General features: G+C 52.3%; 2 protein-coding genes across 3 annotated transcripts in view; one reads left to right on the top strand and one right to left on the bottom strand.

Moving 5' to 3' along the window:
* LOC118021121 (solute carrier family 23 member 1-like) overlaps positions 1 to 6,899 on the top strand; it is a 49,944-nt gene extending 43,045 nt beyond the window's left edge. The window contains exons 10-14 of one of the 2 annotated variants that reach the window (XM_035021160.1): positions 1,056 to 1,220; positions 1,628 to 1,736; positions 1,833 to 1,928; positions 3,801 to 3,971; positions 6,007 to 6,899. In XM_035021160.1, the coding sequence (XP_034877051.1) occupies positions 1,056 to 1,220; positions 1,628 to 1,736; positions 1,833 to 1,928; positions 3,801 to 3,971; positions 6,007 to 6,158 (693 nt within the window). In that variant the 3' untranslated portion in view covers positions 6,159 to 6,899. Of the gene's footprint in view, positions 1 to 1,055; positions 1,221 to 1,627; positions 1,737 to 1,832; positions 1,929 to 3,800; positions 4,108 to 6,006 lie in introns of those variants that run through there. The other variant, XM_035021161.1, reaches the window with a different exon arrangement.
* On the bottom strand, positions 6,687 to 23,834 carry STRA8 (stimulated by retinoic acid 8). Its single transcript, XM_035020308.1, has 7 exons — positions 23,643 to 23,834; positions 19,847 to 19,922; positions 19,175 to 19,259; positions 15,995 to 16,289; positions 11,621 to 11,694; positions 9,799 to 9,910; positions 6,687 to 6,761 (listed from the first exon to the last, which is right to left on the bottom strand). Exons 1-7 carry the CDS (start codon positions 23,832 to 23,834, stop codon positions 6,687 to 6,689), a joined length of 909 nt encoding a protein of 302 aa, XP_034876199.1.
* Positions 23,835 to 24,161: the final 327 nt, after the last annotated feature.

The following is a 24,161-nucleotide window of genomic DNA, read 5'->3' as shown; positions in this document are numbered from 1 at the left end:
TTGATTGGGGCTGATAGTTTCTTGGTCTTTAGGATTTTCTCTATATTCTTAGATTCTCTATATTCATATCATCTCAGCTGTCATTTATGGCTTTCACTGTGTTGAGGTATGTTCCTTCTATGGGTATAGAGAGTTTATTGAGAGTTTTTATCATGAAAAGATGTTGTATTTTGTCTAATGCCTTTTCTGCATGATTTTACAGTTTTTATCTTTCATTTTGTTTATGTGGTGTGTCACATTTATTGTTTGTGCATGTTGAAACATGTTTGCATTCCAGGGATAAATCCCACTTGGTCACAGCATATGATCCTTTTAATGGGCTGTTGAATTTGGTTCCCTAATATTTTTTTAAGAGATTTTATTTACGAGAGAGAGAGAGCACATGCACAGAGAGGGAGAAGCAGGCTCCCCACTGAGCAAGGAGGCCAACATGGGCCTCAATCCCAGGACCCTGAGATCATGACCCAAGCCAAAGGCAGATGCTTAACCAACTGAGCCACCCAGGCACCCCTGGTTTCCTAATATTTTATTGAGACTTTTAACCTCTATATTCATTAGGGATATTGGCCTGTAGTTTCTTAGAATATCATTGTCTGGCTTTGGTATCAAGGTAACGCTGGCCTTGTAAAATGAGTTTGTGAAGTAAGTATTATTCATTCCATTTGGTAAATTTGCAGGCTATTTGGAGAGGTTAAGTAATGTGCCCAAAGTCACACAGCTAGTTAGAAGCAGAGCTGGGGTGGGCCATCACATGCCCATTTTTAAGCACTGGGCCACTGCCTTCCGAGAGAGACCTTTTGCCTCACTGGAAAGGCTTCTTAGGGGAGGAGCACTTGAGTCAGGACTTTAAGGCAGGGATAGAGCAGTGAGTGACAAGATGAGGCCAGAGGCCAGGACACAAGGTCACACCCTCATCCTTTCCAACCCCACGTGCAAGTAAGGGGGCCATTTTGGGGTCATGTTGTATGGCTCTTACAAGTCCCCTGGAGTGTTGTTTGTAGAGCAAGGCAGAGACCTGCTGAGCATCTCATCCCTCAATCCCCTGAGCCCCGCAGGTGGGGAGCAGGATGGTGATGGTTGCTGCTGGCTGCTTGCTGCTCCTGATGGGCGTATTTGGGAAGATTGGGGCTGCCTTCGCCACCATCCCAACCCCTGTGATCGGAGGCATGTTCCTGGTGATGTTTGGGGTCATCACCGCCGTGGGGATCTCCAATCTGCAGGTGAGGCAAGGTGCTCCTAGAAGAGCAGCCAGGGAATCTCTTGAAAGGAGCCCAAGGGGATTGAGATGGAGGGAATAGGGCTGGGGCTGAGTGGAGGAGAAGGAATCATTGGTCCCAGAAACCACAATGGCTTCCAAATGGAAGGCAGAAGTAGCCAGAAGCATCCAAACTTCTGAAAAACAGAAACTGCATCAGTTTGAATTGGGTCGTTCAGACCACTCAATTCCCAGGGCCAAGTGGGAATCGGGGCCTGGCTTGCCCACTGAGTGTGTTGCTAGGAGTCCAGCCTTAGTACCCCCCACCCCTGGTGGCAGTGGGAGGGGAGTGGGCACTTGGAGGGGAGTTAGATTGCTATGCAGAACAGGTGCTGATGACTCTGGGCTTCCATGGTGGCCTCTCTCCTGCAGTACGTGGACATGAACTCATCCAGGAACCTCTTTATCTTTGGCTTCTCCATCTACTGTGGGCTCGCCATTCCCAGCTGGGTGAACAAGAACTCTGAGATGCTCCAGACAGGTGATTCTCTGTCTTCTAAACTGTGACCACTCCAGGAGCAGGGCCAGTGGGGACCTTGGTCCCTGGGAATCCCTGTTACTTTTGTCTTCACTCTAGGGATTCTCCAACTGGACCAGGTCATCCAGGTGCTGCTGACCACGGGCATGTTTGTTGGTGGATTTCTGGGCTTTTTCCTGGACAACACCATCCCTGGTAGGGCTCGCCTTCACTCTGTAGGCTGGTGGTGTGGGTAGATAGGCAGCATTTGGGCCACCCACATGGCTTCTCTGACCCTTATTACCATGTCAGGCTGACCACAGCATATCCTGAGCAGGCCCTGCCTCTGGGTGGGACATACAGGCCCGTATTAGCTTTCTAGGGCTGCCATAACAAAACACCCTGGACCGGTTTAAACAGCCAAAGTGTATTTCCTCACAGTCTGGAGGCTAGAAGACTGAGATCAAGGTGCTGGCAGAGTTGGTTTCTCCCGAGGCCTCTCTCCTTGGCTTGCAGATGGCCGCCTTCTTGCTGTGACCTCACATGGCCTTTCCTCTGGGTGGGTGCATCTCTGGTGTCTCTCTGTGTGTCCTAGGCTCTTCCTATAAGGACACTAGTCAGATTAGATTAAGGCCCACCCTAAAGACCTCATCTTTAATGGAATCACCTTTTTAAAGGTCCTATCTCCAAATATATTCACATTCTGAAGTAGGGAGGTTAAGGCTTCAACCTATGATTTTTGAGGGGACACAATTCAGCTAAACAGGGCCCTAAGGTGAGAAACACACTAGAAACAAAAACAGCTAAGAGCCCAAAGTCTGATTGGTGAGAGAGAGAATACATGTATTCTTTCTTCCTTTCTTTCTTTCTTTCTTTCTTTCTTTCTTTCTTTCTTTCTTTCTTTCTTTTTTTGTAAAGATTTTATTTATTTATTTTGAGAGAGAGAGAGAATGAGAGAGAGAAGAGCACATGAGAGGGGGGAGGGTCAGAGGGAGAAGCAGACTCCCTGCCAAGCAGGGAGCCCGATGCGGGACTCGATCCAGGGACTCCAGGATCATGACCTGAGCTGAAGGCAGTCGCTTAACCAACTGAGCCACCCAGGTGCCCTCTTCCTTCCTTCCTTCCTTCCTTTCTTTCTTTTTCTTTCTTTCTTTCTTCCTTCCTTTCTTTCTTTCTTTCTTTCTTTCTTTCTTTCTTTCTTTCTTTCTTTCTTCCTTCCTTCCTTCCTTCCTTCCTTCCCTCCTTCCTCTCTCTCTCTCTCCCTCCCTCTCTCCCTTCTTTCTTTCTCTTTCTTTCTTTCTTCCTTCCTTCCTTCCTTTTTTTTCTCTCTCCCTCCCTCCCTTCTTTCTCTCCCTCCCTCCCTTCTTTCTTTCTCTCTCTCTTTTTCTTCTTTCTTTCTTTCTTTCTTTCTTTCTTTCTTTCTTTCTTTCTTTCTCTTTCTCTTTCTCTCTTTCTTTTCTTTCTTTCCATAAAAACCCATTGAACACTTGCTGTGTTCCAGGTGCTATGTACTGAGAATACAAAGAGCAGAAAGACATGCCTTCCACCTTCCAGAAACCCACAGGCTAACAGGGGAGAAAGACAAGAGAACAGACAATGAGAATAGAGGGTAATACATGTGGTGAGGAGCAAACCGAGTCCCTGGGTGCTGAGGATGTCGCAGTGAGGAGTGCAGGGCCACCCTCATGGATGGCTTTCAATGCTCCCTTCTTGAACCTCCCACGGCCTCTTGAGAGGACCTTTAGGATAGCACCTGCTTCGTGGTACTCTATTTTCCACATTTGTTCTCTCCACGTTTAAAGTGCATCTGCATTCTAGAAACAAAGCGTGGAAAGACCCGCCCCTTGAAGATGAGGAAAGGATGGTGTTCAGAGAAGATTGTACCATCCAGCAGTGGGAGCTCAGGGAATGCCCTGGAGCGCCCTGAGCTGTGACTCCGAATGGGCAGAGAAGGAGGAGGTGCTGTTGGCAGGTGGAGGGCGCGGAGAGGAGACCCCACAAGTGCCTGCCGGGGGCGCCAGAGGCTCCTCCAGCCCAGCGGGTGCTCTGGTCAGTGCCCAGTGCTGACTGCTTGCTGTCTCCCATTAGGAAGCCTGGAGGAGAGAGGCCTCCTGGTGTGGAATCAAATCCAAGAGGAGTCTGAGGAGACTACGAAGGCATTGGAGGTGTACCGCCTCCCCTGCGGGATTGGCACCAAGTCCTGCACGTCCCCCTGCACCCAGTACCTCCCGTTCTGGCCCAGGCTAGAAGCTGGGAAAGGTGAGCGGGGAATGAGCCTGTTCGCCTGCCTCTTCCAGGATCCCTCAGGAGAGTGCCCGAAGGGTGCCACGGAAACCAAGTTATGAGAAGAACTGTCCTCACGCCTGCCCCAAAGTGCTCTTCACCCCACCCCGCCCACCCCATGAGATCATCTCCCCGTGCAAGGATGGGTGGGCACCCTGCAGTGGTGGCAGCCAAATGAGTATTCGATTAAGACCATGACGAAGGTGCTTTGACACAGTGACTTAAACACCACAGCCTTCCACTGCGCTCCAGTGAAAACCAGTCTCCTATCTCCAGCATAAGCCAGTGTAACCCAGTGTCCGCACAGAGACTCTCTCAGTCCACATGTTCTCGGCCATAATTTGATGCGTTGGAAGAGGCCTGGGGTGCGGCCGGGGACGGAGACGGGGCTGTTTGCTGAAAGGCGAGCCCCTCTTGTCCTCCCCTCCGTGCACCTGCCCCTCAGGGCTGGCTCTTCGGGAGAGGTGAGGAGCACCCTCTGTTCCTCCAGCGCCCGCTCTGAGCTCCTGGTGCTCCAGCCCGCGGCCGGCTCGGGCTGTTTGTGATGGATTGTTCTTTAATCGCACATTCTGGGAATCAAGTGCACGCACTCTGGCTTAGGCTTTGGCTTGCTCACGTAGGCTGCCAAGGGATTGGAACCCACTCCACCTAACGGCCTCCTTGTTTCCTTATTTTAATAGGCCACAAGACCGCCGCACGAACTCCTGCCTGAGTTTCCAGCTGGCTGGTCTGCCCTGCAAATTTCACATTTGCAGTCTCCACCATTAATACTTAAATCTATACCTACACCACTACCCATATGCACACCTATCCTCTTGGGTCTGTTTCTCTGACGGATACAGTCCTGGCTAATACGGGAAGATATCATCAGTTAAGACACAGGAAGATACCTGACCGATGTAGGAAGAGGCCTAGGTCGGCAGAACGGGAGGGCAAGCCCCGTCGGAGGGGATTTTAAAGCAACACATCCATCCTGGGCTGCACCATATCCAGTGAGCAGAGGCGAGCAGAGGGCCGTTGGGGCTGAGTGGGGGCGGGGAGGCTCCTAGCACGTGGCCGTGGGGAGAAGGAACAGCATTCCCCTGAGGTCCACGCTGACCAGGGCCCCACTGGCTCATGATGCTCCAGGAATGAGGACTGAATGGGAGTGCGTGGGGGCTGGCTAGAGCCGGCACTCGTGCCCTGAGGACCTGCTGGGTGCGGGCACCTCTGTAAGACTTTCTCCTGTCCCACATGCTGGCCTGCTCTTGACCGGGGGGACTGGCTGGGGGTGGTCGTGAGCACTGAGTGCCTGGGCGCTGGGGCCGTGCGCGCTCCCCTTTCCTTCCTTCCCCGCACACGTGTGGGCAACCCCGAGGATAAAGGCCCGGCCTGCCCCTCCTCTGGGTTGTTTATGAAAAGCTACGGTCCTTGCATATCCGCCGTGGGAGTCCCTGGGGGTGGGCTGGTGACAGGACGGGAGGCGAGGTGTGAGCCCTGGGGCTGAGAGCAGGCCGGACTGTGCTTGGGTCCTAACACCTAACCTGCACGGTTTCTTCCCGGGAGATGGAACAGCCGAAGGATTTGGGAGGCCTTCCGGGGAGGGGGGCCACTGTAATGATGATGGGAAACTGTAAAAAGCCAGGGAACCCGTTCTCTGCACACCCGGTGGGTTAGTCAGGGTTCTCCAGAGAAACAGAGTCACTAGGATGTAGGACGTGTGAGCACGCGTGCACACACACACACACACGCCCACACGCTATATCCGTGTGCGTACACACACATACGTAGGGAGAGAGAGATGTTACGGAATGGGCTTGCGTGGTTGTGGAAGCTGGAATGTCCGCAGTGGGCAGGGTGGGCTGACAGACTGGGGAGCGTTGCTGTTCGTGTCTGAAGGCACTTCCCTCCTCCTCATGGGAGGTCAGTCTTGGTGGGATGAGGCTGACCCATATTATGGAGGGTAATTACTCCATATTTACTCAAAGTCTGCTGGTTTAAATGTTTATCTCATCTCAAAATACCGTCATAGAAACATCGAGAAGAATGTGTGCCCAAATATCTGCGTACCGTGGCCTGGTCACGTTGGCACATAGAATCTGCTGTCACATCCAATGTGCACGCCCAGGAGCCTCACCAGAAAGCACTCAGCACACGGTGGAATCTGGCTTGATCTCCACTTAGGAGTCTCTATTGCCAGAAGAAGCAGATGAAGCTGGTTCTACCCTGATGTCCTATAGTTCCTATGCACAGGTGTGGTCCGCACCATTCTTGGGCTCCCAGAGCATGCAGGATGAGTGAGTGGCCTCCAGAACTCTCTAGAACCCACCAGAACTCTGCCCTGAACCCAAGGTGTGCTGAAAGTACCTAGTGTCATGGCATTTCTGGGGACAGATCCTGCCCGTCCTTTCTCGAAAGGCCCGTGGCCTGGGCTTCAGGCAGGCTGCACCCAGGACCCCTGAATAGGAACACAGGAGGGGCAGGTGTGTACCTACAGCCAGCCACTTATACCAAACGACCCTGAAAGACTGACACAGGGCCACACTACTTGTCAAGACTTTATAATAATCAGAAACTCAAACCATCAAAATGCTCTGGGACAGCCACCCCGAACTGTCCCGGGAGGGGGAGGCAGGTACAGCCTTGGCTGCCAGCATTAGTGCTTGGAAACTGCCCACCTCATTCATCCCCTCCCGTCCCAGCCCTTCCGTATCACAGATCTTCATCATCGAAGGTCTCCATGCACCTCAGCATTATCATCTCATCGTCAATGGGGAGGTCTGGGTCCTGCAAAACACAGGGTGCAAGAGGATCATGTATTTAAGGAATCCAGGCCCCTCGGAGTCTACCCCATCTCTTGCTGCATCTTCTTCTCCAGCTTCCAGCCAGGAAGTAAGGGCTATGGGGCCGGGGGGGTGGGGGTGGGCATTTCCATTTCATGCAACTCCACACTCTATGATCTTCAGAAAGGGTTTTCCTGGACACAACAGAACTGGCTTCTTTTCCATCCTGGGCATTTGCAGGATCTCAGAAGACAGAGGGGAGACCTCTCAAAGCTTTATCCAAATGCCCATCCACGGAGGATGGTGAATCACACCACGGTGCGCCCACCAAGGGAATACCAGGAAGCTGTTTGAAATAACAGGAATGAGGTTGTTCTCTTTGCGATATACTATTTAAAAAGAAAAGAGGAGGGCAAGTGGGTGGCTCAGTCGGTTGTGTCCGACTCGTGGTTTCGACTCAGGTCATGATCTCAGGGTTGTGGGATTGAGCCCCCACCTCCCTTCAGGCTCTGCGCTCAGCAGGGAATCTGCCTGAGATTCTCCCTCTCCCGCTGGTGCTAAGTAAAATCTTAAAAAAAAAAAAAAAAAAAGAGCAAGTACAATATAATGTAGTGTAGGCTCTCATTTGTGTTGGAAAGAATATATAAATATCTGTAGATTATCTCTGGATGGCTGTTCAAGAAACCAGTAATGGTAATGGCCTTTGGGGAAGGGAATGGGGCATAAAAGAGGGACACTGGTAGGAGAGAGACTAAGTTTTCTTTGTATATCTTTTGGTAACCTTCAAGTTTTAAACTATATACGTGGGTTAACTATTAGCTAATTGCTTAAGAAGCAACACTAGGTTATTTTATTCCCTTTATAATGACCCCCCACTGACTTCTCTGACCCCCATTACCTCTTCCCCTAACAGTGTGTTCCTGGGTTTGGTTCTTCCTGTCTTTCCTCACCTTGGCAGAAAAATGGTAGTTTGTCATGGGCTGGTTCCCTTGGGCCCTGGGAAGTGTCCCCAAAGCCAGTCAACCATCCCATGAATGTGAGACCCAGTCCCCAGGGTGACAGCCAGGTTGGGAGCTGACTCTGCAGACAAAGCCTCTCCAGCTCTGGGCAATGTCCTCACTATGCTCTATTGATGGAGGTGGGGGGTGCGTGGGGGGCCGGCGTATCTGAGAGAGGACCAGGTGGTCTCTGGGAAAATCACACGGGCCCCTTCTTCAGGGTGAAGACCAGAGCAAAGCTTGAGAAAAGGTGGAGTGGAGCGCAGGGGGCACCAGGAGGCCAAGGGTCCCGGGAGGGACCACACACGAGTCTCGGTCGCACCAAGTGCTTGAATGTTGTTCACAATGGTCCAGTTCCCTAAGCCCCTGAAAATGGTGTCTGAGACCTTTTTAGGCTGCAGATCTGGGAAAGCAACAGGCTGTGAGAGGTACCTGCTGGTATTGGGTGCTGAGGTATGTTGAATAGTATCCTTCCTACCCCACTTCATGACCACCTGGAACCTTCTTTGGAAATAGGGTCTTTGCAGGTGTAATTAGCTAAGGACTACAAGATGAGCTCCACCTGGATTTAGGGTGGGCCCTTCATCCAAATGACCAGTGTCTTTATAAGAAGATGAGAGGGCTAGAGAGACACACAGAAGGCCTTGTGAAGACAGGGGGCCTTGGTTGGAGGGATTCAGCAGTGAGCCAAGGCATACAGACGACTGCCAGGAGCCACCTGGAGCTAGGAAGAGGGAAGGAAAGACCTTCCCTCGAGCCTTCAGAGGCAACATTTGGCCTTTAGCCTCCAGAACTGTGAGGGAAGCAATTTTTGTTGTTTTAAGCCACCAGGTTTGCGGTAATTTGTTACAGGTGCTAATTAAAGTTTCATCCAACGACCTCGTGAAGTTCACGGGAAGGGGAGGGGGGAAGAGAACGATATTTTCCTCTTTAGAGCAGCGTAGGCTGGAGGCCTCGTGCACCGGAGCCAACCTGGACAGCCAACTGGACAGCTCATTCAAAATACAGATTCTTGGGGTCCCACCTCGAAACACTGAATGAGCATCTTGGGTACTGGGGCATCAAGAATCTGCATTTCCAGTTAGTTTCCAAGACGATTCAAGTTCGAGCATCTCTGCTTTGTACGGATACTCCAATCCTGCCTGAGCTTTCTTTTCTACCATATGCGGGGAAAGGAAGCAGGGAAAGCAAAGACCATCCTGTTGATCTGTTCCCCAGGCCTCAAGGAAGTGGACTGACTTCCCTGTGTCTGAGAGAAAGAGGGACACAGTGGTAAGGACCAGACAGCCAAGGGTTGGTGGGAGGCGGAGAGCAGCCAGAGAGGGGGCCCTGGGCTCCAAGTGGAGATTCAAAGTGGTCCTGGCAGAGGGAAATGAAGGATTCGTGGGGAGGGGGCCAAATTATACCTTGGCCTGTTGGAAAGCTGCCCCAATTATTTTTAGACAAACGTTGTCATTATTATTGCTTACCTTTTTAAAGAAACAGTTGTATCTTTGCTGAATTAGTAGAGAAAATCCTTGGCTATGAATCTGAAAGGGCCTGTCCCCTTGGTGGCTCAGGCATAACTCCCCTTTCCTCATGGAAGTTTCTGGAATGTCCCTTTTAATCAAGACACAGCCAGCTTTTGGGAAGTAGAAATTACAAACGCTGATGGCAAATATTAGCCCAGGGTCTCAGAAGACGGCAGAACAGCTCAGTCTCTTGGAAAGGAGTCACACAACATTTACAAATGCCTGCAAAGAGTCAAGCCCCCGGGATCTGGTCGCCACTTCAAGGGGCTCCCCGTCTCAGGCCTGCCCTGGAGACCATCTGTGTGTCTCTTCCCTCCGTTTCCCTGGACGTCTTCCATCCCCCAGGATGCATCAGGCTGATGCCCACCATCAATGGAACAGGCTGAGAGAATGAAGGGACATCCGCCTTCAGTGGCCCCCTGTGGTGTGATGTGAGTGAGGTCCAGCTGGGGGCGGGGGCGGGGCTCAAGCGTCCTTCCCACCATCCTAAGGGAGGTGAACGGGGGTCTCTTTGCACTCCGCTCCGTCCTACCTGTTTTAACTGAGGGTTAACACAGCAAAGGCCTTTAAAAAAATCGATGATCTGCATATAGAGCTGAAACTTCTCCTCTGGATATTCTGGGTTGCCGCCGGTGAACACCGAACTGACAACAGAAAGGGGAAGACACAGCAACTATTTAGAACCCTCCTCTTTGGCCTCTGCTTGCACCCCCTAAAATACCTGGGTTACAGGGCGAACCAGGCACTTGTAAACACCCCACTGAATTCATTCACAGACAGGCTGGAGGCCCTTTGGAAGGTTTGTGTTGCCTCAGCTTCCGTGTCGCGGGTGGAACCGATGGGAAAAGGGAGACTCTAGGGAGACTGGTTCTCCCCCCCTAATTTAGTGTTCTGAGCTGTGGCCTCTGGAAGAAGGAGCAAAACGGCCTCTCTCCTTCCGAGTCTCCCTCAGAGAGCCGTGCCCCGCGGTCCTGGTCCCCCATGGCTGCCTGGGGAGCTCAGGGGGCCCCGGCCACGCTTGAGCTCAGTCCCCCCGAGATGCCCCCCCTCCACAGGGGGACAGACCCCGGTTCAGGGAGGCGGCCTGTGTCACAGACTCCTTCCCCCTGCCTTCCTGGGACCAGGGGAGCAGCCCCATGATGTCAGGAGCCTGAAGTGGTGCCCGGAGAGCCTGCGTGTTGACCTCATGTCCTCTTGGAAGCAGGTCCCACAAGCCGCGTAGGAACCCTCTGGCAGCAATCCCTCCCTTCTCCAGGGATGGCAGAGAACATTTTCTAATAGGTTGTTTCCATGTTCCATCAGCAGGGTAAGGAGTTCCAGATCCTGCTTGGCAAGTATGCTCTGGCAACTTCTTACCAAACTTCTCCTCACAGCTCGAGCCTGGCTCAGAAATAGGAAAGTCCGCCTCCAGCCCATTTCAGCAAAACCAGACTCCACATACACACGGCTGACAGGAGCTGGAGTCCCCAAAGCATAAAATCGCTTTGGAGGGTTTGGACGAGTCTGTTGAGGCTGGGTGGAGCAGGTCGCTGCGGGGGAGACAGGTTGATGTCTGGTGACTCCCCCAGGGGACCAGGGGTCGTGTGGCCTCGGGGGAGAGTGGGGATAGTCGTTGGAAATGAGAACAGGAACGTCCCCTCTCTCCCAAGGCAGGAAAATGAAATGTTCTGGCCACCTTTTTAGCTTTCTTAACGGCCTATGCCTGTAGGCTCTAAGACCACAGCTTTTCAAAGTAGCAAGGGACAATCTCAGTCCTAAACTAGCTCTCTTTGCGAAAATGGCCCCGTGCTACAGATTTTTTCAAGCTGCTTGTCTTGCCATCTCCCCAGATCCTGCTTTGTGTCATCTCCCTTCACGGCGTCAGCCATCCCCTCCTCCCTTCTTTCCACATCCGTCCCCAGCAGCCCCGTGCAAAGCAGCTTCTCCCCTGCACGGCTCAGACCCCCTCAGCCCAGAGCACAGGCCCAGTGACGTGTTGGCCCAGGTTCTCGATGCCCCCGAGCCCCCGCCCACCTCTCGGACCAGGGACAGACAGGTCCCTGTGGCAACCTGTCCACGGCCCCCTCACTCTGGGAAGACGATGCAGTGTGGACAACGTGCAGCCCATAACCTGCCGCGTCTCTGTCCTGGGCCAGGATGGGAGAGTCCTCTACCCAGAAGAAGCCCCAGACCGTGTCCTCCCTAGAGCAGTAGCACAATCCTGGGACCAGCCCACTTTGAACCACAGACAAAAGTGGATCTCTAAGAACTTCCACGGAATTATGCACCCCTCAGCGGGGCTGCAGGGGAGCGACTCCTAAACATCCCAGCAGGGGCACACACACACACTCACTATGTCATACCCCCTTCCTCACCTAGAGCTGGATGTACTGGGAACCTCACTTTTGTCCAGGAAACTGGCCACATCGAAGGCATCTTCGAAGAGTATCTGAAGGAAGGCACAGAACATGGTGCGTCAGAGAGAACTACAGTCCGATGCTTGCCCTGGGCGGCTGGCAGACAGGAGTAGGAAGGCTCTCTCTTGAACCCTCGTTCCCAAAAGGTGGGTGAGAGCTGGGGCCCACCGGCAGGTTCTCTGCCTGTGACCTTCTCAGGCGTGCCTAGTAAGCTCTTGTCCGCCCAGAACAAACCACCACCCCAGAGGTGGTTACAAGGGATTACAAGGCATGGGGAAACACCGGGGAATGTGGTCATCTCTCTCTCTCTCTTTTTTTTTTTTTAGAGAGAGTGAGAGTGCGCTTGAGAGCAGGGCCGGGGGTGGGTGGAGGGTGGGGGGGAGGGCTTGGGAGAGGGAGAGAGAGAGAATCCCAAGCAGGCTCCACGCCCAGCGAGGAGCCCAACGCAGGGCTCCATCTCATCACCGTGAGATCATGACCTGAGCCAAAATCTAGAGTGGGTTGCTTAACCGACTGAGCCGCCCAGGCGCCCCTAAATCTCCTTTTTCTAGAAGGCGGGAGCTCAGGCATGAGATGCAACAGCCAGAGCCAGGCTTCCGTGTACACCGGAAGAGGGCTCATGTACACCTCCCAAGGAGCGGAGGCTATTCGTGCCCAGGATCCGCAAGCTAGCAGCTTCATGCCAGGCAGCAGGATGGGGGGGGTAGTTTTGGGGTTAGGCTGCAGGAGAGCCGACTCCCAGCCCTGCCACTCACTCAGCTGCGTGACCTTGGGCAAGTGACCTTGTTTCTGGAATCCTCCTATAGAAAGGGAATCACAACAGTGCCTACCCATAGGGACGTTGCATGAGTTAAATAGATGACGTATGTGAGACACCCAGCACATAATAATGCCTCCAATTTGTTAGCTATTATTGACTATTACCTGCTTAAAAAAAGAGACGTATGCATGTTTATTGTGGAAATTTTGGAAAATAGAAACTGATAAAATCACTGAGAAACAATCCCAGCCAGAGAGGTCCATGGCTGACATATTGACCTATTTCCCTCTGGTCATTTCCTCAGGCATATTATATCCTATATTTCCAATTTTGCAATCTCACTTAGATGGTTTTCAGTCCTGCTTTTCTTTAATTCTTGAAGACTATTAAATATTCCACAGGAATGTGAGGTACAGTTAGGAATGCAAGATTTAGCAAATAAAGATGCAGGATGCTTAGTTAAATTTGAATTTTTAGATAAAGAATGAATCATTTTTTAGCATAAGAATGGCCCAAATATTGCATGGGATGTTCTCATATTAAAATTTTCACTGGGCATGTCTTACTGCGTCTGACACCCCATTTATAAGCACAGCCACCCTGAGAAGAAGAGAGGGAGCTCTGTGGCCCCGAGTTGGGGGTTCTGGCAGGTTCTGCAGGGTCTCTCCTGTCCCCTTACCTGGGACACACTGCTCTTTCTCTGGAGGTCTTATGTCTGTCCTTCTTGTCTTCTTACAGTTTGCCTCCCCTGAACTGAATCCCCGGGACTCTGGCCATGTGGGTGGCCCTTCTTCTGATCTTCTGGACATTTTATGGTATCCTTCTTTTTAATATCCCTTTGCTCATCTCAAAGAGGATCTGAAAAGAGGCCACTGAAAGGACTAGCTCAGAAGCCCATCCATCCACTGTGTGTTCTTCCCTAGCAGGTCTGAGGCTGGGTCCGGGGCCCTAAATTCCTGCCTTTGGCCAATCAGCCCACTGAAGTTCTGGGCCACACACTGTCCTCACCTGTGCACAGCCCTCTCGCCACTAGCGTGGGAGGGGCACTGCCAGGCTCCGTGGCCATTCTGGAGCGCCCAGCACACTTACGGGGCCATGCTTCTCAGAGCCTCCCAGCACACCTTACCCTACACGCAGGGGCCGGCCCCAGACACAATCCTTCTGCAGCATAACCTCTCCAGATGGACCAGGAGCTATAGAGGTTTCACTGCAACTGATCTAGAAGCCAGAGTAGAAGTAGCTGTGTCTCTCTCTCCCTGCCCTGGGCAGAACTGTTGTCTGTCCTGCCTACATTGTCACCCAGCCCTGGGTTGGCCCAAACCTGGGGATGGTGGTGCGGCAGAGCCCTGGTCTAGGCACAGCCGAGGGATTGTGCTGCCAGCTTCCCTCAACAGCAGGAGAATGTGAGCCCTTCACCCTTTCTGAAAAAGGTAAGAGAAGCTGCTTCCGTGATTTGGGGACATGAGATTCTGGCTTGGGTCTGCTCTTTCTTGAGGAAGGGTTCGTGTATGACATAAACATACAGTCAGGTTACAGTTGGACAGACTTGCCCGCACATTTGGCAGATGTTTTCCTTTTGCTTTCTTTGTGTGAGCCTCCAGGGCCAGGCACTTCGGGGCTACAAGGACATCCAGGCCGGCTGACACGTGCCGTGGGTATGAGGTCCTCAGCTATTGGTTTCCTGGCCCTGCTTGGAACATTACGGAGGAGAACTCACGTCCTCTCCTGGTGGACCAAACATTAGTGGACAAACAGATGAGAAGCCAAAGTCCATAGAGTGTCTGTTGGGGGAGGGGAGCAGTTATGGGCGCTGCTGATTGTTGCTTTTCTGCACTGGGAGTTCCTTCCAGTAATGCCCTCGTGCACCACTCACCCGGGATGCTTGCTAAAGATGCAGGTTCAGAGGCGCCTGGGTGGCTCAGTCAGTTAAGCGACTGCCTTTGGCTCAGGTCACGATCCCAGGGTCCTGGGATCGAGCCCCTCGTCGGGCTCCTTGCTCGGTGGGGAGTTTGCTTCTCCCTCTGCCCCTCCCCCACTTGTTCTCATTCTTTCTTTCTCTCAAATAAATAAAATCTTAAAAAAAAAAAAGCAAGTTCGGAGCCACCCCCCACCCTTCAGGAAATCTGATTCAGTGGGTCCGAAGTATTAGGTACCCGCCTCTTTACTTGAGAAGGATGAGGGGATATTGTGAAGGTTGACCATAAACACGTGACCAAAGGGCAGAAAGATTTGAGAAATTCCGTGATGAAGGGGATCCAGAAGCTGGGCCTCCTGGACAAGTCACCCCACTCGTTAGGCCTCATCTGTCCACTGGCAGCACTGGACTGGGTGACTGGCATTCTATTGTTCTCCAGGCCCGGGGCCCTGAGGTCTGGGAAGCTTCTGGAAGGATGGGGCATTCCAGGGCTGTTCCCCGGGGTCACAGGCACTAGGAAGCTGTCTGGCTCTAAGGCTCCCCAGAGAGTCACAGGACATCTCCTGAAATGGACCACCCGCGAAGGGTGTTTGGACAGTCAGGGCAAAGCGGAGCGGTGGCATTCACCTGGTGGAGGCCGTGGATGCTAAATGTCCTGCAGAGCACAGGACAGGCACAGAGAGGAAGGAACTGCCTGCCCCCAGGCTGGAGAAGCAGGTCAGATGTGGCCCATGTGGTAGCCGCAGGCTCCGTCCGGAGGCCGTTCTAATTCTGGAAGTGCAGCTGCAGGGCCCACTCCGATCTCAGCACTGAGCGACCACTCACGCCACCAGACACACTGCATTGCTGACCATGGCTTCCAACAGCATGAACTCTGAGAGGGGCATTTATAGTGAAGGTGCGGTTGCCTCTCCACGTGCATTCCTCTCTCTTCACTGAAGGGCAGCAGTGCTCTTTGGGGTGGGGACTGACTTCCTCTGGGGGATTGGGCCTGACTGGTCCCCACATAATATTATCTCAGTGATGTCAGTCATTGGCTCAGTCATCTGGCCAATTCCGGCCAATGAGAGGGCAGGAGAGGTAGGGCAGAAATTTCTGGAAAAGTTCTTCCATGACCCTTAAAAACGAGCCCCAGGAATCTTTCTCTCTCTAACCTGATGTAGAGGAGGAGGGATGACAGCTCGGTTGCTCCCAGCTGCCACTCCCCAGTCACACGGGATAGGGAAGGGAGGGAAGGGGGACAAGGTGAGAAGCCAGCTTTACGATGAGGCAGAGCAGGGAGAGGGGAAGAACCAAGTCCATGGTGATGTCACTGAGACTAGCGGGAAGCCCTCCTGAACTTGGGACCGCCCTTGGCTGTGAGAAGTACATTTCTGCATAGTTTAATGAGCAAGTAACTTGCAGTCAAAATAATCCCAGCATTCTAAGCCTTCTCTTTGGTAATCCCCATGGAAAGGTCCGGAAGCCGGAGAAAAAGAAATGCCAATCTGTGGTTGTAGAGCTTCCGTCGGATGAATCAGAAACCCACCATGGAAGTCAGAATCTGTTACCTCAAAAGTGGTAAATGACCCCAAGTGGATCCCTGGTGCCTCCAGGCCAAAGGTGACAGAGTCTTTCCTGCACCCCCCTCCACCTGACCCAGAGAGGGTCTGCTCACCTCCTCTGGGGTGGAGACGAGCGAGCAGCTGGCTCCTTGGCTGTCAACCCCGCTGTCCTTCAGGCTGCCGTCGGCACAGGCCGGCTCCTGGCAGGCACCAGCAAGGCCCTGGAGGCCGCTGGGCCTCTGTGCCCAGGCCTGCAGGAGACTGGTCTTCCTCTCCTCAGAGAGGTTCTGCCATAGGTGGGAGATGGCGGCAGAGACGATGGGGAGCGTCACCTCCTGTGAGGAGACAATCCCGTTCCCAATCAGAAGGTCCATCGTCTGCTTGTAAAAGTTGAGATACCTGGAACAGAAAGAGCGTCATCTCCCAGACCTGAAGCCAGTGGCCGAAGGCCCCTCCCCAAGCCATCTCCTCAGGATTCCGTTGGCGGGGTGTGGCCCACAGCGCCTGAGCCTTGCCACAGCTCTGCGGTTCGCCAGGGGCTTCGCCTTCCTAGTCTGCACGCCCCTGACACTTGGAGAGCAGTGGTGTCATGGGTGACATAGATCTAGTGTCCGGGTCCTTCCCCAGAGTCCCCATGGAGCTCTCTGCCTGACAGAAGAGAGAACTAGGAGTGTGGCCTGCACAGCTCTCAGCCCATGGGAAAACTGCTTAAAATTCCAAGCCCTGTGAATGGGCAGACATGATATGATGCTTGTTTTAATTCGGGGCCTGAAATTCAGGCTCAGCTGTGGAACGAGCCCCCTTCTACTGGGCCAATACCTCCAGAGGCCAATGTGGCCGCCATGGGTCTTGAGTCTGTGGAGGGACCGTGAGTGGCAGTGGGAGTCTGAACCAGTCACTCACTGTGTTTCTTACTATGAGACCAGTAATACGGTAGGGAGTGTGTGTGTGTGTGTGTGTGTGTGTATGGGGGTGTTTGGTCCTCGTAATCCCCATCGACAGCCCCCACAAAGTCAACTCCAAAAAAATACCTGCTCTAAGGAAGCCCAGTGTATGTGCTGTGCAATGTAGCTTCGAGATTATTTCTCTAGCCCCTCTGCCAACCCCATCCCAAACCCCGCCAATATGGAAATTCTGGAGCTTCCTTGATTCGGGGCCTGGTCTGAGAGTGCACTGAGGATGCCGCATGTCACAGAGCCTCTGTCCCCTTCCCCACAGGCTATGCATAAAGCCACCCCTCGCAGCTATTCACACCGTTCAAATTCCATGAGGTCTGGCAACAAGGTGACTGGGGAGTGTAAGAGCTCCACTTTTTTCTCTTCCTCCTCCTCCTCTTCCTCTTCCTCCTCTTCCTCCTCTTCTTGGTCTTCCTCCTCTTCTTCCTCCTCTTCCTCCCCCTCAGCATCCTTCTCGACTGCCTCGACTGGGCACCAGGTGGCAGAGATTTTCTGAAGAACCTTATTTGAGACCAGGCTAGTAAGAAAACAGAAACAAGACAACCACAAACTTGAACTCTTGAATCCTCATGAACGTTGACACTGAGATTCTGAAGGCAATGTTAGTGTTGGGGCGTGTGTGTGTGTGTGTGTGTGTGTGTGTAGACACACACATCACAACCAAGTGGAGTTTATTCTAGGAATGCAAGATGGCTGGTTCAAACTTTGAACATCAATCAGTGGAACTCAACATAGCAACAGACTAAAGAAGAAAAACCATACGATCACCTCAACAGACACAGAAAAGCACTTGGCAAAATGCAATATCCATTCCTGACAAAAACTCTCAGCAAACTAGGAATAGGAGGAAACCTCCTCAACCTGATAAAGGGCATCTACAAAAAACCTACAGCTAACCTCATACCTGACAGTAAAAGACTGGATGTCTCTCTGCCTAGGTCAGGATCAAGACAAGGATGTTCACTCTTACCACTTCTATCCAAAATCGTACTTGAGATCCTAGCCAGTCCAATAAGGTGAACAAAAGAAATAAAAGATAAACAGATTGGAAAGGAAGAAGTCACACACAAATATGGGACTAGAATTAAGAAGGGTGTTTAGCAAGGTTGCCGGATACAAGGTCAATAAAGGAGAACAAATAGTATTTCCATATATTAGTGATGAACAATAGGAAATTGAAATTTTAAAATGTACCACTTACAATAGTACCCCAAAACATGAAATACTTAGGTTTAAGCCAAAAGCTCAGTCTGAAAAAGAAAAAGTGGATAAGTTAGACTTCCGTCAAAATTTTTAAATTCTCTTCAAAAGGCAGTTTTAACAGTAGAACAGGGGCGCGTCGGTGGTGCAGTCGGTTAAGTGCCTGACTCTTGATTTTGGCTCAGGTCGTGATCTCAGGGTCGTGAGTTCGAGCCCCGTGTCACTCCATGCGCAGAGTCTGTTTCAGATTCTCTCTCTCTCTCTTCCTCTGTCCCTCCCGCACATGCTCTCTCTCTCTGTCTCAAATAAATAAATAAATCTTAAAAAAAAGAGGGAGTGGAACAACATGACACAATTTGGAAAACCAGGATTTGTACCCAGAATCTCTTCATCCTGATTGGAATGATCCCCAAGGAGATACCATGTTGAGTTAAAATACAAGTGCACCAGAAGAAAACATAGGAGAGGAGAATTCTTTTTTTTTAATTTCAGAGCAGAGGAAGCCTTTCTGAGTATTCTCCCAAACCTAAGTCATGAGGCCAGATCGGCAGATTAGACTTCATTTTTTGCATGGCCAAAACAACAACAACAACAAAAACAAAAAGATCAAAAGCAAAATAATAAAACAAATGACCAAGGGGTAATTATTTGCAAGTCATGTTCTAAAAGAGAGCTAATTTCTCGGTATACGTAGAGGGCTTCTATAACTCTGTAAGAAAAAGACCACGAACCCAATAGGAAAATGGGCAAAAAAATAGTCACAAGAAGTTCCCAGGAAGGGAAATACAAATGCTCTTGAACAACGGCATGCCATTTCGCTCATAATTTAATTAATTAACATATAATTATAAAATATAATCTGTTCCTGAGCTGGTGCCACACTTTTTAATTGCTGCGGGTTTAAAATAGTGCTAGTGAAAAATCCTAATTATTATGATTTTAAAAGAAATTTAGCCATTCTCATGTGGGCACACGATAGAAGTAGTGATAGGATTTTAGTATGGGATGAAGCGTGTTATCTTAAATTGGTAAGGAAAGGATGGCTTATGCGATGACTGGGGTTGGGATGAGTGGCTAATTGCTTAGGGATGAGACCGTCCCTCCTTGCTGATTGCAAGGTGGTGCTTGGGGTCTTACCTGGGATTTCCAGAGTACTTGCTAGCATATTCTGCCTTGACCTCCTCTAAGCTGTTTGCATTCCCATCCTCCAGGTTGAAGGACTCTGTTGGGGAGGCGAAGGTAAGGGTCACAAAGGGGGAAGTCCAGCCTTTGTCAAGTCTCTCCTGCCCTTCCAATCCAGGCAGACCCTGAGTGGTCCCTGAGCCCGCCCAGATTCGGTGTTACGGACTCAAGGGTCCAGTTTCCCCTCTCCTTCTAGATGTGACGAGCTTCTTGTCCCGGCCCTTTTCAATCAAGACACCAAAATACCCCTTGCAGAGTTCAGTTTCCACCAGCTTATGAAACCCACATTCCCAGGCAGCCACCGCTCCCAACCTGAGTGCCAAGAAAGGGAGCCAAGCTTTGCCTTTGCTTCTGAGCATGACAAGCACCGGTCTGCGTCCTCTCTGGTCTCTCAAGATGGGGTCAGGTACCTGATGACGTCTGTCTGTCCTCCCAGGCTGTAAGCTCGCCGAGTGCAGGGGCATGAATCTCCTTGTACCCCTGGCCCAAGCACAGTGCTCGGCACACGGTAGGCATGCGATACGCATTTGTTCACTTGGCTTAGCCCAGTCTCTCTGTTTTCGATGGAAAAACCAACCAGTCCTTCCGTGGGAAGGAGATGTGGGTGGCGGATGGGGGGGGTCTAACCTTTCAGCTTCAGCAGATTATCCAAGGTTTGTTCCAGCTCCTGAATGTGGTTCTTCGCCTTATTCAAAACCTGCCACTGAAGACAGAGACAGACAATGCTGAAAAGCCCGCCTTCTACCGCACACACTGTGGTTTTGTGGACACAGGTGTCCATTCCCCGGTCTGAAGCCATGCTCCCCTCAGAGGCAAAGACACTCTTTGACATTGTCAACAAAAAGGGGGGTGGGGGATGGAGTTTGTTCTGATGCGCAGAAGGCATGAAGTTTAATTTGTACTCTGGAAATGGTTCTCGCAGAAATACTCAACTATTTAGAAACAAGCCGTGTTCAGCAAGCTACTGAAAGGGCAAACCAAGTACATATGCTCCTTGAAGGTGGAATGAACAGTGAGTGAAGAGCAGCCCCAGGCTGGCACCAAGATCCAGGGCTAACTTCCGCTCGGTTGTCAGAGTGAGCAACTGGCTGGCTAATACCAGTGTGCTATGCTAACAAGTAGTTTTTATTTGCTAAATGCAGACACTCTGGTTGATCCAGAAGCTGCTCAGATGCTCTGTCCGCATGACCTCTGAATGTCCGGTTGCTGCAGGACTAAATCGCGAGCTTCTCTCCCTCCCTCCCTCCCTCTCCCGTATGCAATGTTCCTAAAGTCAAACGGTAACTGCGTGATTATTCCAACACAGGAAATGCTAACTGTTGTTTATCCTGCTGACCACCCATACCTGTCCGGAGTTACATACGTTCATCAGGTACGTATTAACAGGCAAAAGCTGTGAGTGAAGCCCCGGGGACACGGAGTAAATAAGCCAGCCGGGCTTTCCAGCAGGAAAGACAAGACGAGCAGGGAAACCCCTACTCATAACACAAGCTAGAACTCAGTAAGCACTGAAGGGAGTAGAAGTGAAGGGCCGTGGAAACACATGGGAGGAGGGGCTGATTCCAGCTGGAGGCGTCAGGAAGACTCAGAGCAGGGCAGCCGAGCGAGCGGGCCACGCTGAGCACCGTCTCAAAGGCGGAACTTGGGGCAGGGGCAGGGGCAGAGGGGGGGGGTTGGGGGCCGCCCCAGGGAACTGTCGAAGCCAGGTGTGGCCAGAGCCCAGGGTGGGCAGAGGTAGACGATGTCAAAGCGGCAGCCAAGGGTGGACAGCCCCGGCGCCGTTCCAACATCCCACCGACTCCGGTGCACGCCAAGGAGGCTTGAGGGGAGCGAGAAGCGCCACACTCTGCCGGCCCAAAAGACAGTGACCCGAGAATGCAGTGGACTGCAAGATCTCGAACACTCTTTGTAGAGTAGGGTCCGCCTGATGTCCCAGAAGATCTGCTGCCCCCAGGCCCGGGGCTCACGATTGTACTGTTGGGCTAGCAAGGACTCCTTTTCCTATTTGGACACCAGGGCCAACTGGTTTCCAGAACGTCAGGCTTGGTCTTAATTGGGATGAGGTGAGATCATCCTGGCCCTCTGGTCCAGAGTGAGCCGCTGTGTTGGCTCAGCAGGGACACCCCATGCTCACTTGCAGTCTTCGTGGGCCAACCTACAGAGCCATGGAAACCAGGTGCAATTTACTGAAATTCTGTTTCTGGAATGTTTTTGGCAGGCTCACGAGGACCTGAGTTCTGGGTTGAATTACATCTCCCTGAAAAAGATTATGTTGACGTTCTAACCCCCAGAACCTGTGAATGTGACTTTGTTTGGAAATAGGTCCTTCATAGAGGTCATCACGCTAAAATGAGGTCATTAGAGTGGGCCCTAATCCAGTATGACTGGTGTCCTTATTAAATGGGGACACTCGGATGCAGAGACAAACACGCACAGAGGGAGGATGAGGTGAAGACATAGGGAGAAGACAGCCATGTGACCAGAGGGAGGCATCTCTAAGCCAAGGAACACTGAGGAATTGCCAGCAAACGCCAGAAGCTGGATGGTGGCGGGGGGGGGGGCTTCTCGCCTAGAGCCTTCAGAGGGAGCATGGCCCTGTGGACACCTTGATTTTGGACTTGGAGCCTCCAGACGTCCACCACAATAATTTTCTGTTGTATCAAGCCACCCAGTACCTGGTATCTTGTTATAACAGCCCTAGGAAACTGACAGAACCTGCTTACACCTTGACTCCTGTAGATCAGATCCTGCCTTCACGGATATTACGAATGCAAAATTCAGGGTGGTCCCTCCAGCAGGACAGAGACAGGAGGAGAACAGAGAGAACTCCTTGACCACACATTGTTTCCCAGGCAAACGGTTTGACTTCCTGACCCCTCCGCTTCCTCATCCGTAAAATGGGGCGATCTGAATGGAACTGCAGGGGCTAAATGAGCGAACACGCTGGGAAGCGGTGCTAACACTTAAACCACTCTGACGCACCATATCTTTCCACGCAGCCACCTTGTGAGATGCCACCACAGGCCCCTGAGGACACCATTACTATCGTCCCTGTTGAACAGAGTGGTGACTGAAGCCTGGCCAGGAAAGTGTCCCCCGTGGGCAGAGGTCAGTCCTCCAGGCTCTCAGCCGCCACGTTGTGAGGTACAAACTATAGGGGGTGCAAGTGAGTTTTCCTCTCCTTTTACTTCCATTCCTTCCTTTGGGGCCCTGAACACATGGTCTTCCTCGGGTTACCCCCCTCCCCAGTCTGCGTGCACTTCTTCACTGGCCAGTGACACAGACTTTGGGGTTTTCCCACGTGCCCCTGGGAACAGGCAGCCTATTCCTGTTCATCCAGGGGACATGGCGCAGAGCGATGCTGGACAGGCTCTTGGCCCTGAGCCCCTGAGCCTGGCTCAGCAGAGGGAGGAAGAAGAGCCCTCCCCACACCTCTCACCTTCCACACCCTTCTACAAGAGCAGGTGGGATCTCTGTGGGATTCTTTCAGCAAAAAACACTCGTGGCCCTACTTGGCGCCTTGCACCAAGGTGCTCGGGGGCGCCACTCAATTAAGACCCATTCACAGAGGCCCTGGCTCGGTGCCTGCCAAGGAGCAATTCTGCGGGCCTCTATGAGAATCCTGTGTTAGCTCCGTCAGCAGGAGGCTGGGAGCGCAGGCCCAGCAAATGGTCCCTGTCCTTAAGTGTCGCTTCACTGAAAGCACCAGCCCCGGAGGGAAAACCCGCCGGCTAGAAACAGTCACAGGGCCACGGGCTGGTCTCTGCCAGGTCTGGAGCTGGGAACGGAGGCCCTCCTCTTGGTCCTGCCTCCAGTCCCTCCTCTGTTAGGAGAGGGTGGGGAACGGGAAGCTCTCAGGGCTCCCTCCCCTACTGGAGACCTCCTATAATGCTCCTCCAGTAACAGGAGCTCCATGCCTTCCCGCATCACCCCAAACCACCTGCACCTTCCTCCGTGCTCTGCCAGAGGCACAAATCAGGAGCAGGAAAAGATAAATGCTTACCTGGAGAGCTCTGGTGCCTAGGGAAAAGACCTGGCTGGTGCACAAAACCAAGTTGCATGTGTGTGTGTGTGTGTGCATGTGTGTTTGGGGTGGAGACGCAGTGTCCGGAAGCAGCTGCTAGAGGCTCACCCCTGTCCACTGGAGGGCTAGGCAGAGGAGCCCCCGGCTGACTGGTCCCTGTTATTTCCTCTCTGGTGCCAGGTGTGTCTGCAGGTGGGGAAGGCCCAGCTCACGCTTTACCCACGTGTGGCCACAAACAGCGCACGGGAGATGCCCACAGCGGATCTCTGACCCCAACCGGGCGGCAGCCCCTCGGGGTGGGGGCGGTGGGAGTGGGAGCTCCAGGCCGGTCCCCGCTCCTCCTGGCCCCGAAGTCCTTCCACGTGTGCAGACTGTTCTACCACACCCAGGTCCCCATACCTTGGAGGCCGTGAGATCGGAATGGGAGTAGACGGTTTTCCTGAGGTTGCTGAACAGCCCCGCCAGGGTGGCTCGGTGGCGGGCCTGGGACAGGCGTCGGCGGGCCACCCGCGGCTCGAGCTCCTGCAGCTGCGCCAGGGGCCAGGGTGTCGCTCTGCCACCCGGGTTACTGCCTTCTCCGGAGGTCGCCATGCTAAGCTGCAACGTAATATTATGCCCTGTGGGGGCCCTAAAGAATGAAGGTACAGTATTAAAGAAAGAGGAAGGCAGATCGAAGGAGAAAGAAAGGGGGTACCACTCCCAAGTAACAGGTCCCAAGCCAATGTATATAATCAATAACGGATACACAAAATAGATGACACCAAATCTCTTATTTAAACTGGACTCCTAAACCGCTCCTATTTGACACAACAGTTGAAGGCGCTGCGGCTTTATTTCAGAAAGTTTCCAGAACACTGCGGGTACTCACCAGACACTTAATTGACTGGCTGTGGCCCAGGAGAGCAAGCCAGGCCCTGA

The sequence above is a fragment of the Mirounga leonina genome, unplaced genomic scaffold (assembly GCF_011800145.1).
Source record: "Mirounga leonina isolate KUSES-001 unplaced genomic scaffold, KU_Mleo_1.0 Mir_174, whole genome shotgun sequence".
NCBI classification, from domain to species: Eukaryota; Metazoa; Chordata; class Mammalia; order Carnivora; family Phocidae; genus Mirounga; species Mirounga leonina.
This window is presented reverse-complemented; position numbering and strand designations above follow the sequence as displayed.